The sequence below is a fragment of the Lepidochelys kempii genome, chromosome 27 (genome assembly GCF_965140285.1).
Source record: "Lepidochelys kempii isolate rLepKem1 chromosome 27, rLepKem1.hap1, whole genome shotgun sequence".
Taxonomy (NCBI): domain Eukaryota; kingdom Metazoa; phylum Chordata; order Testudines; family Cheloniidae; genus Lepidochelys; species Lepidochelys kempii.
Genome location: NC_136406.1, coordinates 10,188,506 through 10,204,432, shown reverse-complemented (window position 1 = coordinate 10,204,432; position 15,927 = coordinate 10,188,506). Strand labels below are relative to the sequence as shown.

Sequence of the window (15,927 nt, the reverse complement as noted above, 5' to 3'; positions counted from 1 at the left end):
ATTTTTTTCAGAAAAGGGATTAAAAAGCTTCAAATCCCCAGTTAATTTTTTGGGCGGTGATGGACTCCAAAATAAAAAAAATTATTGGCTACTGAATAATTTGGGGGACTTTTCATCCTTATTGGTTTAAAAAATACTACAGAAAATGTATGAATCGAATTTGGTACCAAAACATTATTCATTTTATATTGGGGACTTGATGCTTTTAAATTCCTTTTCTGAAAAAAATTACCTCAAAATTCTTGTCAATGCCTGATGGATTTTGGAGGGCCTCCCCCTACCCACTATAAATAAATAGATAAATAAAAGTCAGGCTTTGACAGGAATTTTCCAAGGTGTATTTTTGCAGATTAAGGATTAAAAAGCACAAACTCCTCTAAACCCACAAACTCTTTGGTATCAGATTCAAGTTGGAGCCTCCAATAGCCCTTAAAAGGGATCTCCTGAGGTAATTAAAAAAAAAAAGAGAACAAGATGAAAAGGCACACTCCTAGGGGCCTCCTTAAGAATGATCTTTTTGATAGGGAGAGTGGGCTTCAAAATATTAATGAGGCTGCAAAACCTCAAACAGCCTTTAAAAGCACATTTCGGAGGTAAAGCGTCTTTAGAGGAAGGGTCACAAGGCAGAGGAGGAGGCTTTGTCCATGTAAGCCGTACTGGAGGCAGAACAAAACAGGCCGACCATCTGCAGAGCCCAGCCCAGACCAGCGACTCACAGGTTTCATCTTCAGACCCATTGTTTCAAATATGCGCACCTCAGTTTAGCGGGCATTTTCTTTAACACAGGCTCTGTGCTACACAGGCATTGCCCCAGGCGAGGGGAATCCTCAGCCACCCAGCTCTGCCAACTTTGCAAAGCAACAACAGCCAGGATCTGGGCCCTGCGAGTGCAACTTCTGTTCACAGCAGCTAGAAACAGAATTTATAGGGGTGGGGAAATGGAGTTATTTTTATATGTAAAAAAAGACAGTTGAGGCAGCACTTCAGCCCTCCCCCAGCCAGGGCAATGAGATAACTCAGAGCCCCCTTAGCTTTCAGGGGGGTGGCGAACCTCAGTCCATTTCTCTGTCTCTCTCCTTGCTCCCTCCCTTTCCCTCTCTTCGCCTCATGCTCTTGTCTGCCACAGGGTTCTTCTCACAGACTTTACCCAATGGCCCATTCGCCTCCCTGGCTGCTCACCTTCTATCTCCTCCTTTGCAAGGGCAGGAGAGCATCCTGCTGCTGTCACTGCCCCCATCTGCTTACCAGCAGCTGTGGGACATTCTGAAAGCTTGAACCATCTTGGGCCTTCTGTTCCTGGCCAGCACGGGTTGGAGCCATCTTAGTCCTTCTGCTCCCAATGGCCATGGAACCTTCTCTGCCCGTCTGCTCCCAATGGCCACGGAACCTGCTGGTCCCAACGGCCACAGAACCTGCTGGTCCCAACGGCCACGGCACCTCCTCCGCCCGTCTGCTCCCAACGGCCACGGAACCTGCTGGTCCCAACGGCCACAGAACCTTCTCCACCCATTTGCTCCCAACGGCCACGGCACCTTCTCCGCCCGTCTGCTCCGAACGGCCACGGAACCTGCTGGTCCCAACTGCCACGGAATCTTCTGACTCCAACATTCCATCCCTTCCAACGCCTCCTGGCTGCTTGGAGAGCCAGAGAAAGGAACAGGTTCTCAGTCCCTATGTAACTCGTCCCGTTCTCCCTCATGGAACATAACTGTGGACTCTCACAGCTAGCATCTAAACTTTGCCATCCCGCTATTATATTTGTATCGCTTTCCTTTCTACAAAAAGAAAAGGAGGACTTGTGGCACCTTAGAGACTCACCAATTTATTTAAGCATGAGCTTCCATGAGCTACAGCTCACTTCATCGGATGTGATCACTTTCGATGAAGTGAGCTGTAGCTCACGAAAGCTCATGCTCAAATAAATTGGTGAGTCTCTAAGGTGCCACAAGTCCTCCTTTTCTTTTTGCGAATACAGACTAACACGGCTGTTACTCTGAAACCTTTCCTTTCTATGTTATTTGATACACACATGCATGCTCAAGTGAAGAAGCCAGCTCTGCAGGCTGGAGAAGCCCCATACAATTTTTGGGCACCTATGACAGTGTAGCTGTAGCCTCAGATGTCAGGAAGATTATTCTCCAGAGTTCCTGCAGTTTACCAAGTGTTATCTCTACTTGGATTGTCTCCATCACTGAGTATATATTATGATTTTTGTAATCCAGTGACATTCCCCCCTCCCTCCAGTCCTAAAGGGCTATGGACTGTCAAAGGGATGCCAGTTCTCAATGGGAATAGAATGAAGGTGCTGCAGTGTACACAGTACTATTGTGTACTGTCTCTTTGAGAAAAGGACGACTTAGAGACTAACCAATTTATCTGAGCATAAGCTTTCGTGAGCTACAGCTGTGACGATGTGACACAGCAGGGAGGGGGGAGTGTTGACCTGGGAATGTGCCCTGGGGATGGGAGACCTGAGAGCCTGTCACCTGAGCCAGGAGGGGGCGGGGGAGGTAACACCTCTGCCCAGGAATGTGAAGACAGGCTGCAGAAGGGAACCTGTTGGGGGAGTTTTAGTTTCAGTTTGGGGCTGGGTGGAGGAACACAGGGAACCCCAGGGCTGGGGTCTAAGCTCCCTGCTCCCCTAGAAGGACTTGACTGAAGGGTCCTGCTTGTACCCACAAGCTCTGTTTTGGACTGTGTTCCTGCTGTCCAATAAACCTTCTGTTTTACTGGCTGGCTGAGAGTCTCAGTGAATCCCTGGAAGAGGGGTGCAGGGCCTGGACTCCCCCACGCTCCGTGACAACAGCTCACTTCATTGGATGCATTCCGTATTTCTGTAGCTCACGAAAGCTTATGCTCAAATAAATTGGTTAGTCTCCAAGGTGCTACAAGTCGTCCTCTTCTTTTTGCGGATACAGACTAACACGGCTGCTACTCTGAAACCTGTCTCTTTAAGATTAGTCATGTGTAATCACAAGGCCTCCCAATGTAAGAGTCTGCTGGTGCAGCAGACATTCATGGGGTCTGCATGCTCAGAGGCTGTAGGAGCCTTCTTGTCATTGTACCTAATGGTGTGGTTTTACCTTTGTATCCCTGGTCTCACTCAGATCCTGAAGTATAGGAACTGCAGTATACTCACAAGGAAGATGGTCTCAGCTGCCTGCCCAGGTTAGAAAGCACAGCCCCAACATAGCCACCTGCCTCCTGTCATTGTGCATATTGTTCATTATCCACCAAGTGTCTACAGGGACCTGTTCCTGCCAGCTACATGACAGGAGACTTGAGGTAACCTATTTGGATATTCACAGCCAACAAACTGACTCTCACCCCCCAGTTACATAGACTATGACTGTTACCCTCTAAAGCCCGGGCCCCCTAGGTGTTTTCCTGCTCAGAGTGGCGAAGCAATGCGACACCCACACACTCCCACTCCCCCAGAAGCTGGCTGCCAGGGTGACCACCTGATCACCCCCCACAAAGCCAGCCCTGGCAGAAGCCACATACCGCACCTCTCAACAGCACTGTCTCAGACAAGAATTAACTCAATGGGGAGGAAAATATACAAGAAGGATATATTTAGAACTACTTACATTGTAAACTCTTTCGGGCAGGGACTGTCTTTTTGTTTTGTGTTTGTACAGCACCTACCACAGTGGGGTGCTGATCCATGAGTAAGGCTCCTAGGTGCTAGAGTGATACAAATAAATCATGGAGAGGGGTAGGTAAGAGAGTGACCCAGAGCTTGCAACTTTCTGGGTGAATTCTTCTCTCTCACTTTTTCGTTGGCTCATTTGGTTCCTGTCTTCATCTCATACTCCCATCCTTAACTGGAGTTCTTCTGACACATTTCACATCACTTCCATTAGCCTTCCCTCTCTGCCTCACTCTCTCCTCATGTTCTGCCGCACAAGCCTCAGTCCCTCTCCCACCACCCAGCCTAACTGCCAGGGGACGTTCCAGAATCATCTGGTCTCAACTGGCACCTGACATTCCAGTTCCAACTTCCCATCCTGTCTAGTGCTTTGGTAAGGCAGCCTGGTTCAGGGCACCAGACCAGGAGACGTGGGGTCTATTCCCAGACCTGTCACTGACCTGCTGGATGACCACAGCCAAGTCCCTTCACCTCTCTTGTGCCTGTTTTCTCTCCCTCTCTTTGTCTGGTCTACTTTGCCTGTGAGCTCTTCAGGGGAGAGATGGTCTCTCACTAGCGGTTTGCATAGTACTGATCACAAAGGGGTCTCAATCTAATTTAGAACATCTAGGAGCTACCATAATACAAACAAATAGTTTGAACAGCACAGAGGAAAGACTCAGACACCCTGTGTAACATTATCCCTTAAGGCTTAAAGCAACTCTCACTTGGAGTGGATTCACTTCAGCAAAATTACTGAAGATGAGACAACAATGCAGTATCAGAAATTATGCTCAGGAGCAAGAAATCAAGAGGTAGAACCAGGTACAATCTCTTTGTAAAAGGCTGTACAGATTACTGGTCATTTGATGATATTTGTAATCTCATGGATATCAAACAACACATACACCAAAGTCCCAAATTGCACAGTATTTCTGTGGTTGGTTGAAGAGTTAGAATGTTAATTATTCTGTTTTAATAATCCAATTTTATGAATCTTTTACTTTCTTCATAAGTTTCCAGTGGAAACTCTTAACTCACTTTACACACAATGAATAAAATCTTGATAATCAGCCTTAGGGAACATGCAAATAGCTGTCATCCCCCATGTTAGAGCTGAGGAAACTAAGGCACACAAATTGTGACTTGCCCAAGGTTACACAGCAAGTAACCCAGGGCTAGAATGAACAGCTCCCCACACACTTCTTTTCCCTACTATAGCACAGTCAGGAATGATAAATTGAGATGGCGGAAGGCATTCACATGCATGAGCCTTGAGGTTCAAGTATATGTTAGGAAAGAAATAGAGAGATTAGAGACAAGAGAAACAAATTAAAGGAGGGTATTTATTTATTCAGGGGGAGGACAAGTGTGTGCAGTTATAATTCTGAGGGTCCAATCCTACTTTCATTGCAGATATGGTACAGGATCATGGCTTCGAAACGTAGACCAATACAAACACTAAAACAAGCCCCTTCTGTTTTTATTTTGTAATCCTTTCATTGCATGGCTGTGTCTTGAAGCGAATCCCATGACTTACATTACATACCTGTAGTGGTTTCAGAGTAGCAGCCGTGTTAGTCTGTATTCACAAATAGAACAGGAGGACTTGTGGCACCTTAGAGACTAACAAATTTATTTGAGCATAAGCTTTCGTGAGCTACAGCCCACTTCATCGGATGCATGCAGTGGAAAATACAGTGGGGAGATTTATATACACAGAGAACATGAAACAATGGGCGTTACCATAAACACTGTAACAAGAGTAATCAGGTAAGGCGAGCTATTACCAGCAGGGGAGCATCTTTACCTCTGACTGTAAACTATGGCAACTATCGTTATTGGTGTAGGGTAGTACCTAACAGCCCCAGCCATGGACCAGGATCCTACTGTGCTGGGTGATGTACATACACAGAACAAAGAGATAGTCCCTGCCCCAAAATACTTATAGGCTCTTTCTTTTAAAGGCTCACGAGGAATGGTTTGGCAGAGTGAGCAGAGAAATGCAAGGTCTCTGTGAAGTAGCTGGATGCAGCTACTGAAAGGCAGAAGTGACGTTGTGGCAAGACCCTAGTAAGTGGGATAGTGAATAGAGCCTGGCTGTGGTCAGTAATATCAGCTGGGAACTTCGCTTGGTATACAAAGAAACATTTTATGCAGTATAGCTGCAGTCAGGTCAGTCCCAGGATAGTCAAGAGCTCTCTGTGCCACTCAAAAGCGTCTCTCTCTCTCTCTCACACATCAACAGAAGTTATCTTTTATTGGACTATTACCTCACCCACCTTGTCCCAAGGAAAGTGTTAGTTTTGTTTTACAGCTGATTTTTCTTATACCATGATGTCTAATTTTAAGCTCCATTTTAGTTCAGACTTGCTAACAGAACAGAGCAGAAAATGGAGCCAACAGCCAAGGTAGCAGCAGTGATAGATAAAGCTCCTTTGTTTCAATATAAAATCCTCCAATTAAGATGTCTCAACTGCCTTTCCAGTAAAGCTATGTTAAAATAAGGGGCTTGATTCTTTTCTACTGAATTTGTGTTTGAGGCACACAAAGGGTACAATAGTCCTCAGCCACATTTGAGCGGTGGCTGATGTGAAGAGAAAATCCACAGAGTAGTGGGGAAGGTTGATATTGTGCGTTTCATAAAGGATTTTTGTTTTTTTAAAAAGGTCGTGAGCAACGCATGTTAGGTTCCCAAGTTTGTTATGTTTTTGCTGAAAAGGGTATTTTAATATAAATAGTATTTTTAAAGTTTCGTAGGTATCCATGAAAACCATTGAAATATTATTCCAGGCAGCAAACACCAAAATATTTGAAAAAAAAGGAAGTGAAGTTAATCACTCTAGTTTTGTTGTTCAAGATGAGATACAAGTAAGATAACCATTTATGTAAGCTAAAAACCCTATTCAAGTTAGTCTTTTACTAGACAGTCATTATCAACAGAAGTAAGGAAAAAGTGTTTCCAGTGTTCCTTTAAATTCTGAAATTTGACAAAGTTGCAAATTAAAATCACACTAAAGGAAATTAGAAGGGGAAAAATACTATCACACTGAAATTAAAAAAATCAGTGCACCTGTGGAATTCTCTGCCAGAGGAGAGAGTCCAAGAGCTCAGTGGGATTTTAAAAAAGGATTAGACATTGACATGGATAAAGAGAACATCCTATTACATTAGATAGGACATAAAAAATTAGGCAAATATATCTGCCATTATCTACCTGGGGTTAGAAACAAAACTTCTCGGATAGGAACATAATTGTTCATAATGGTATATTTTTGCACCTTCCTTTGCAGCATTTGTTACTGGCCACTTTTGGTGTACATACCGGTTAGATCCAGTATGCAAATTCTTAGGTTATTACAAGTGAATATGGAAAGCAAAATCTTGCTTTTTTTGCTAAAAAAGTTCAATACTGGTGTTCATTTCATCTAGGACTTTTTCCCAGTGCTGCCCAATATGTAGTCTGCTTCAGATCCAAATACTCCTTTGGAAACAAAATCCTTGCTTGTATTATAGGGTTGGTATCTACAATGCAGTATTTAAACATATTTTGTCTGCAAACAAATACTTTTACAGGTTTGCATAGTCGTGTGCCAAAGTCAATATGTAATAGTGTCCGTGGGAGCAGAGTACAGAATTTGTTCCATGTCAACCACAGACAGGTGTAGCGTATCAGGTGGGAAAACAAAGGAGAGGAAGGCTTTTCATTTCTGGCTGCATTTTGCATCAGAACGGAGGTAAAATAAAACCTCCTATATAATTTAAAGTTGCCTCAAATTAAAGGAACACAACCAATTAAAAAAAAAAAAGAGGACTTGTCTGAAAGTGTTACACATTCTGTTATAACACACCTCAGGTTACCAAAATGGAAAGATGAGAAATATTTCAGGATTTACTTTGTGCATTTGACAGCTCTTAGGGTAGTCACTTCCCCCTTCTCCGTGTGGATCTTTCGCATGGTTTCAAAGCTCGGCATCAGTGAATGGATGGTTTCAGGGGATTATTTGGTATTTTGGTCTGGGCCACCTTTTCTCCTATATAGCTATATTTCTCCTCTTTCCTCACACCAAATGATTGCTACATTAATATTGTGGCTGGAGAAGAAGCCATTGTCAAGGCTTCACCCCACTATTGCTACCCTTTAACTAGTCACCAGAGAATATACAAGCACTGTAAGCAGCACACCCTGGTGTGTCAAGAGCCAAAGGTCTCTCTTGATCTTCTCTCCTGTCATGAAGGCACTTGGTAGTGTCCATTACCCGATGGATCTGATAAGTATAGATTGTATAAATCTCAGTAAACAAGTACATTCACCCTTATGGAAGTTCCACTGCCAAACAAACAAAAACACAAAGACACCACCACCACCTAACTCTTCAGACAGGTCAAGGACTGAATGGACAAGATGATCAACATCCCCCAGTTGATCCTTCTGGGACAGAGCTGAGGAACGTGCATTCATTTGTGCAGAACTCACAATGCTGCTGGCTGTGTCGTACTGGTTTTGTGCTTAAAGAGGCTGTCACAGAGTGCCAAATCCATCAAGAAGAAAAACAACTAAGTTTCCTTTATTCCAGCCTAGTAGGTCAACCAGCAGCACACAAAAGCAGCCACAGTTAGGCCCCAACCCTGAAAAAACTTCACTTGTGAGAAATCCCACTGAACTCAATAAGGAGAGTGTGCTTATAGGACTGGGTCCTCAGTGAACAACTCATCCACTTCTGGAGGAGCGGAGGGATCCATACATCAAGCACCTGATTATAAAACTGCTTTTAAAAGTAGTTTATTTGGATTTCCACATCCTTTAATGAATTGCAAATATATTAACAGAAAAGACTTTTTTCTAAGACTGTACAATTTCTGAAATAAAAGTCAGGAAAAGCAAAAAAGGAAAAAAGACAAAAATTACATTGTTTCAATGCAAATAGTACACACCACACCCACGCTTTGCATTTTTTCTTATTTTTGTATTAATAAATGACAGTCCCCTAATTCAACACATTTGCTCTAGTTTGGGTGTCAGAGCGCCTTCACATTTCACCTCCCTCGCCCCTCAAAGAGCAGATAAGTAGATTGATTAAAATACTGGTTCTCATGTGTTTGTTTTTTTAAAGAAGGTAAAATAGCAGCATGGTTTAAATGTAACTTGCAAATCTTGAGAAAAATAAAATGTAGGTGATGACGTACATCTAAAGCAAGGGACAATTTAGTATTTTGAGCACTAATGTTCAGTTTAGAATTTGCATCCTTTTAAAATCTTATCTGAGATAAGAGCCCTTTGCCGGGTATTTAAAAAATGAATTCCAATATAACAGTTTACAACTTTTAAAGAGCAAAATTGTTAAAAAAATTAAACTGCTATAAAGGAAACTCAAGATATTTTTTTCCCATATGGGGGGATTGGTTATTTGCCATCTCTGGCCCCCAAATAAACAAGCAGCGTTTGTTTTGGGAAAATCCCCAAATTAGCACATGCTCTTTGAAAACAGACAAGGAATAAAACTAAACCAAATTTGGGGCCTAAAACCTTGTCAGCAAGACCTAAGGTCTAAAACCTAAGGTCGGTCTAAAACAGAATTTTCCAGCTCTCAAGCAGATGGGGCCTGGGAAGAGAGAGATTCCTGCTTTTTGTTTAGAGAATGTAAACGTCAAGTACCCAAAGGTAGCCAATTATACTGTCTAGCCAATATTCACACAGACTGTAGCTCCAGACTCTACAATGTGTTGTTTCTTTGTAACTCACTCTTGTGGAAACCCTATTATGGAGGTGCGAATCTTGGAGTGCTGCAGCTGCTTTAAGACTGGGAGGGAAAAGAAAGAAACCATGCAGATACAGGTAACTTAATGGATATTACATGTGAACAGCAGGTGAGGATACTTTACTATAGTACAATTCCATTGGGGAATTTCAACCTTGGTGTTTTCCTTTTAAGGGATGGTTTATCATGCAAGAGCCTATCTGAAATACTTCTCTAGCACCAAAGAAATCTTGCATCTAGTGCACTCTTTACTCAGCTGAAATACTTGCATGATTTAGAATGAGATTTAGTCTACTTTCAGAAACAAACAGATTTACAGTATTGACAAAAGCACAAAGCTTCATCCAATATCACCTCCCATGGTTTAGAGATTTTCACTATGACTGGAATTCAGCCTAATTTTCCCTGCTTGTCTACCCACTTCAGAATAATGGAAAATGATATTTTTTGTGCAGCTGTTGTGAATTTTTTTTCCTTACGGTAAAAAATGCTTCTCGCAACCAAACAGTAGGCGTGATAGGACATGTTTGTACCTAATCTAGGACAAGGACACTAAAAAAAAATATATATATTAAAAAAAAATTAAAGTTCTACTAATGGTAACTAAAGGTCTTCTAAAAACAATATACATTAAAACGAAAGGAACAGAACAAATTTTAAGACTGATCACAACAAATATGTTGCTGTGAAATTTGAATCATTCCCAATTTATTGTGCATAATTTGCTCTTTAAAAAACTGTTATGATATCATACACTTTCTTTACGGTCACTGCATAAAGGGCACCAATCTTTGTTGCAGAGCACTACAGAGAAAGATAATTTTGGATTCTTTAATATAGCCTCACTTTCTTCTCACAGAAACAGCCTCCAGGGCGCTCAATTCCTACAGATATAGAGTGAGAATTTTCTCCAAGAATCTTAAAGAATGGCTTAAAAAAAAATAAGATAATTGCACATTTTTGCATCCTGCTCAGACAACACTTTACAAAATAGTTTTAAAAGGATACTGTCTTAGACAAATATTTGATACATCTTACTGTAAGGTTCTGATTGGGTTAAGGCTTACACTGTCTTCCTGGCTTCTTTATCTACTTAGAAACAAGTTGTCACTGTGGCTTATATTACTTTTATCCTTTCAACATTACAATTTTATCTACATGTCTCTTTATTTTGCTCTTATAATAAACTTTTTATTCTCTGAACATTAGAACCGAATCCAAGGGGCACCTGAAGAAGAGTCAACACGTTAATGACTTGTTTTGCTGAAGTACTAAGTAGACAATAATTGACATTTTGGAAATTAGATGAATAAATTAACTCTTGGCTAGAATATTAAAGCGTTCTGTAATAGTGGCTATGCTGCAATGTGCTCCTCTGGCTAAGAACAAGTTTACACTAAGTAGGGACCCCGGATATAGTCTATATTTTGACACACACCCTGAATCCTGAGCATGTGCATTGTATTTTGTTCACTGGAGACACTGTAGCTTTAAGTTCATTTACATTCCCTGGCATTTAAGTTACACTATAATATGCAAAAGTTTTTAACCTGTCCCATCCTGCACTTAACGCTGTCTTTGAAGAACTTGGAAATGGAAGTTCAGCACTCTGCTTACCAAGAAAGAATCAAACTAAGACACATTTCTGGAGAAAGTACTAAGGAAGCAGTTTCTTGTTCTATTCCCACATCTCTCGGCTCACTTATAGCAAACCACAAGTCTTTCTTCCATGATAGCTTTCCAACAAAGGAGGAGTTGGAAAAAAATATTGTTTTCCTCCTCTAAGAGTCATTTCATAAAGGTGTAAGAGCCACTAGTCAGTCTCAGAAGCAGCTGAACATCGCACTGCCATTAATTCGGTGTATGTTTAAAATCTGATGAGTGGTGCACTCATGGTGTCGGGAGAATAATGACAATGCTGGCTCAGTGATGTGAAGACCCAGTACATGAAGGAAGGGGAGAACACAACAGTACCAATCACACATCCAAGCTCAGATACTGGCTTTTGGAGGTTAAAATTCATCACTTTCAACTGCATGGAGTTGCGTGTCATCTGCATCTGTCATGCTGCTCTCTTGGGATTCATCTGTGCCAACTTTAAAACACAAACAAGGGATTAGGCTCTTTGGTAGAAGACATGCACATTTTACACAAGCAAGTCCACCATATTAGAAAACAGTGGCAACAAGGCTCTATCATAGCCTATAAATATAGAGGGTTCCCCCCTCCACAGTAACCTTTTCCCACACTGCCCCCCATCCCTGGATTGTCTTTTCTAATCCCGTATGCCATGCAACCTCTCTGCTCTTCAAAACCCAGTTCTTTTCACTCTCTCCTCCAGTGACCCATGCCCGCCTAACGAGATCTAAATAAAAGAGCTGAGAAGGGAATCAACATGACGTGCATCTTGCAAAAACAAGCACCTGCATTATTTTAAAGCCTCCTTAACCACCTCCTGTCAGTGAGCTAGGAGGGAGACTGAGTAAGATCTCCTCCCATTATAAAGTGAACACAGAAGGCCAGACTGATATACCTACCAGTCACCTGCCCTGCCCCACAGAAATTGATAGCTTGGATCAATCTTGTTATCCCAAAACCGTAATGTTTAAGGACTATTTAGTATTTACAGTGGTAAAGTGTTCAGAGGTAGTGAAATTAAAACAGGATGGAAACAGGTTTTACTGCCATACTCTGACCCCCCCATGCTGCAAGTGACAGAGTGAAGTTTACAGCAAAAGAATGAAGGCTAGTAAAAGATTCAGAAATGCCAGTTTATACAGACATTTAAAAAAGTGTAAATCAGTCTATTTGCAGATACCTACTCTGACCTCATTCAGCTTGTACACAGGCACAGTCCAAAGCACGGTAAGGAAATGCATCTAACCCGCCCCCCATATTCACGGTGATCAGCAAAGCAAAATGAACGTTCATCTGGTGAGAAGCAGCTCTCAGCAAGTTCTGTCCTTGTTAAAACTTGCAGTAAAGCAAGATAAATAGCTCAAGGAGATGGTCACTTTCTAAGCAGGTTGATTGTGCCTACCTGTATTGCTTAAAGGTAAATTTTAGATAGCACAGTTTAGACTATAAAAAGTACCTTCACCTTTATCTGAATTTCCAAATTTTTTGATGCCGAGGAAAATAGTAGTCCTTCAGAATACCCAGAAGTAACACATGGTCTCTTTTTGAAAGCTTACTTTAAGGACCTTGCCAAGACTGGGACTTAAAGGTGTGTTAGAATGTGTTAGCCAACATGTTTTAAAAGGTCAACACTGCCTCATCTACAACTGGCTTAACACATGCTAAAATGGTCACTTGGCAATTTAGACCTTTGAGGTATTTTTTCCAGTCTGTCTGCAGAGTCAGGAGGATTGCATTGGTTTACATTTGGAAGACTAAGTAATGTCTGGTGAATTCAAGCTTCTATTTTTTTTGTTTTAAAAATACCAAAAATTTAAAAAGGATCCTAGTACAAAATTTCTGTGGTGCTTATTTCCAGAAACTGCAGTCACCTCTCAAAAGATTAAGTGCTCTGTCTCCATCTGCTGGGCGTAGACGAACTATATACTACAGTGTTTAGACTAGTTTGGACAGAAGAACTAACAAACATTTACCATTTCAGGAAATAAAAAGCATGTTAAAAAACAAGATGCTATGGTTTTACTGGAAGGTGTCACTGATATCAATGGGATACACACCAGCAATACATCTGATAAAGTTTTCAGCACAATTTTACAATGGACTAGAACAATTTTAAGTTCTGTAGTAACATTTTTGCCTAATGAAGAAAACAAAATGGTTCTTTTGCAACAGTCTATCCATCCATTTTCTAGTTCATGTCAAGCTCATCAATATTTATGACCATCATATTTCTGGATAAAAAATTAGATGAGAAAGATTTAGGCCATTCCCTCTGGTGTATTTTTTCAGTGCTTTATTCTGCCAAGTTTCAAACAACAGGGCTTCCACAACTTTCCTTGAGAGAGAATTCCAAGGTCTAACAGATCTCACTGTTAGGGGTATTTTCCCTTGATATTGAACCCAAGTTTTCCTTTGCTTAAGTTATCTCATTACACTTATGCTGCTCTGAGTCCTTGAACAAACAATTTCATTATTTCCTTGCTCATTACACCCTTCAGATACTTGAAGGATTAGATGCCCCTTTACTGGAAGGTTCAGATTGCAGGGTGTATAATTATCTTGTAAAAAGTATTAACAGTATTTATATAAATTATATAACAATAGTTTATTAGGTCCTGCAAAGATTAGTCCTTGTACTAGGATCAAATACCTAAACTCTCTGAAGAAATCTAACAATCTTTCACTACGAGTTTATTACAAGTAGACCCAGCTAGATCAGCAGTAAGAGAATTGTTGGGAGTCGCCACTTGCTGGGCAAATAGGTAAGCAGTTATAGTCTGGGCTTCTGTTTTACTGAGGAACAAAAAAATCTTTCTACTAGGAAACCAGTTAATTTGGATTTTGAGCTGGAAATACAAACCTGACTCATATGGATAACATTCGCTGATCTGCTCTTCTTGAGTTATCGGTTCCTCATCATCTGGAAGGTAACGTTTATCAATGGCCTCTTTGATCTGGTTGTTGGCTCCTTTAGGATCTAAATCCATTGCCCACGAGAAATTCATAAGGGCCAGATGAGTTTGACCCAATTTTTTATAAACCTAAAAATAAAAATATTAACACTACATTTTCCATTAAGTTGCTACTCGATATCATTTTATCCAACAGTGGCTTGTAGCCAATAGTTATTTTTAAGTGGTATTCATAATTCCTACTGTAATGTGAAAGACTGCTGGATGAATGGGACGTTAGCATGCATTGTAAGCAGTCATCCGGGAAGGAACTGAATGTCTCAAAGAACTCCTCTGATACAGAGCCTGTCATGCCTCTTGGTGACTGGACAGAATCCATTCCAGATTGGTAATGACCAAAAGACACCGTCATTTAATGGCTATTTGGTGCTCTACATGAAATGAATTTGTCTCAGTCCACTTCCTAGTTCTCACACCAGAAGTGGTCCTCTTAAGGGTCTGCAGAACAGGGCTGAGGCACATTGGTGGGTGGCCTTGCTGCTGCCCATGCTGTATATTCTTCATCAAGGGACGACTTCTGTTACCAGAGCTATCAGCCAGTCATCTTTCACAAGCATCACTTTCTTTTAATTTAAAACAGGTTTGTCCTAGGAACACAAAAAAGTGAATCCCCTTGCCCCAAGGCCTTTAGGTAGCAATCCCTTTATGCTATTGCCATCATTACACCTTTCAGAAGGAAGGTTTCATGCTTTAGTCTATCTGCAGTTAGATCATATGGCACGGAGTGCACGATCTAGCTCTGAACCACAGGAACTGGAAATCTCTGCAGGACAAAACTAACAGCAAGTGTAAAAGAAAGCTGCAGCCATTTAGCTCAGTTCAACATTCTGAATATTAATACGCTGTGAAATGTGACGACACGAGTTTTCATTTAATTAGAAATGTACTAAAAAGGAGATGGAAACGGACTTCTCTCAAACATCCGAGGCCCAGTTAGGGAACACTGCAGAAGGTCCAAAATGAGCAACACAAATGCACTGGGTGGGAAGTTGCATGGGGTGGATTTTGTTAGTAGTGTTACTGTGTGGCTCAGTGGTTTAAGCATTAGATTTGAAAACCCCTAGACTCCCAATATCCAGAGGTTCAAATCTCAATAAGGCTGATTCAGCTCTTCATTCTTCCAAAATAACCTGGTTCCATGTAGTTGTTGTGTAGGGATCTTTAGATGAAACAGAAGTCCTGCCTGCCCTGTGTAGGTGTTTTACACCCTATACTATTTTGCAGATGTTTCTTGTTCAGCATTTCTGATATAACAGACTAGCAGAATGTGATTACAAGACGTCTGTAGAAATGCATGTCTAAGATGACAGCATCATGGGTTCTATCCCCAGATGAGGTAGGATTCTATCCATCACACCATTTCTGCACCATTATTGTATTGGCCAAAGTCTTTGTACTTTTAGAGTCACATTTTTGGGGGAAGGTGCAGCAAGTATGCACAGAAAATCATGTATCTGTTTTCATACAGGCATTTTTGTATGAACCTGTTCCATAGTCCTTAGAACACACTGTCCTTCAGTGATGCAGTTATGGTGGGGATAAAGGATGCTAGTGGCATGGTGAAATCAGGCTTCAGGCTTCCACAACAGAAGTAATTCTTTCAGAAATAGAGCTCTACCAGGAGAGCACCCATTTTGATCAAAAACTAATCTCAAATGCAGTTGCCAGTTTATATGTGGTGAGGCATACATGGCACTGTGGGAATTTTCAGAACACTGTGCAAAATGGAAGCAGCTTCATGATAGATAGAAAACTAGCACCTAGGCTTGTTTCTCTGCAACAACAAAAATCACAGGTACTTATGATCACAGCTATATTTCATAGAACTATGTTCAGTTTTTACCTTTCCTATTAAGAAGTAAACAAGAGACTCTTTGGGAACAATCTGTTTCAGTTCTTCAAGTTCTTGTAAAGCAGACTAAAAGAG

The 15,927-nt window shown here is 41.3% G+C and overlaps 1 protein-coding gene across 5 annotated transcripts in view; it reads right to left on the bottom strand.

Annotated features, from left to right (window-relative positions):
- Window positions 1–8,398: 8,398 nt before the first annotated feature.
- The window catches only part of CDC27 (cell division cycle 27), a 61,126-nt gene continuing 53,597 nt past the window's right edge, over window positions 8,399–15,927 (bottom strand). For all 5 annotated transcript variants that reach the window (XM_073326342.2, XM_073326343.2, XM_073326345.2 and 2 more), the window contains 3 exons: window positions 15,844–15,918; window positions 13,889–14,069; window positions 8,399–11,485 (listed from right to left, as the gene is read on the bottom strand). In XM_073326342.2, the coding sequence (XP_073182443.2) occupies window positions 11,403–11,485; window positions 13,889–14,069; window positions 15,844–15,918 (339 nt within the window). In that variant the 3' untranslated portion in view covers window positions 8,399–11,402. The remainder of the gene's footprint in view (window positions 11,486–13,888; window positions 14,070–15,843; window positions 15,919–15,927) is intronic.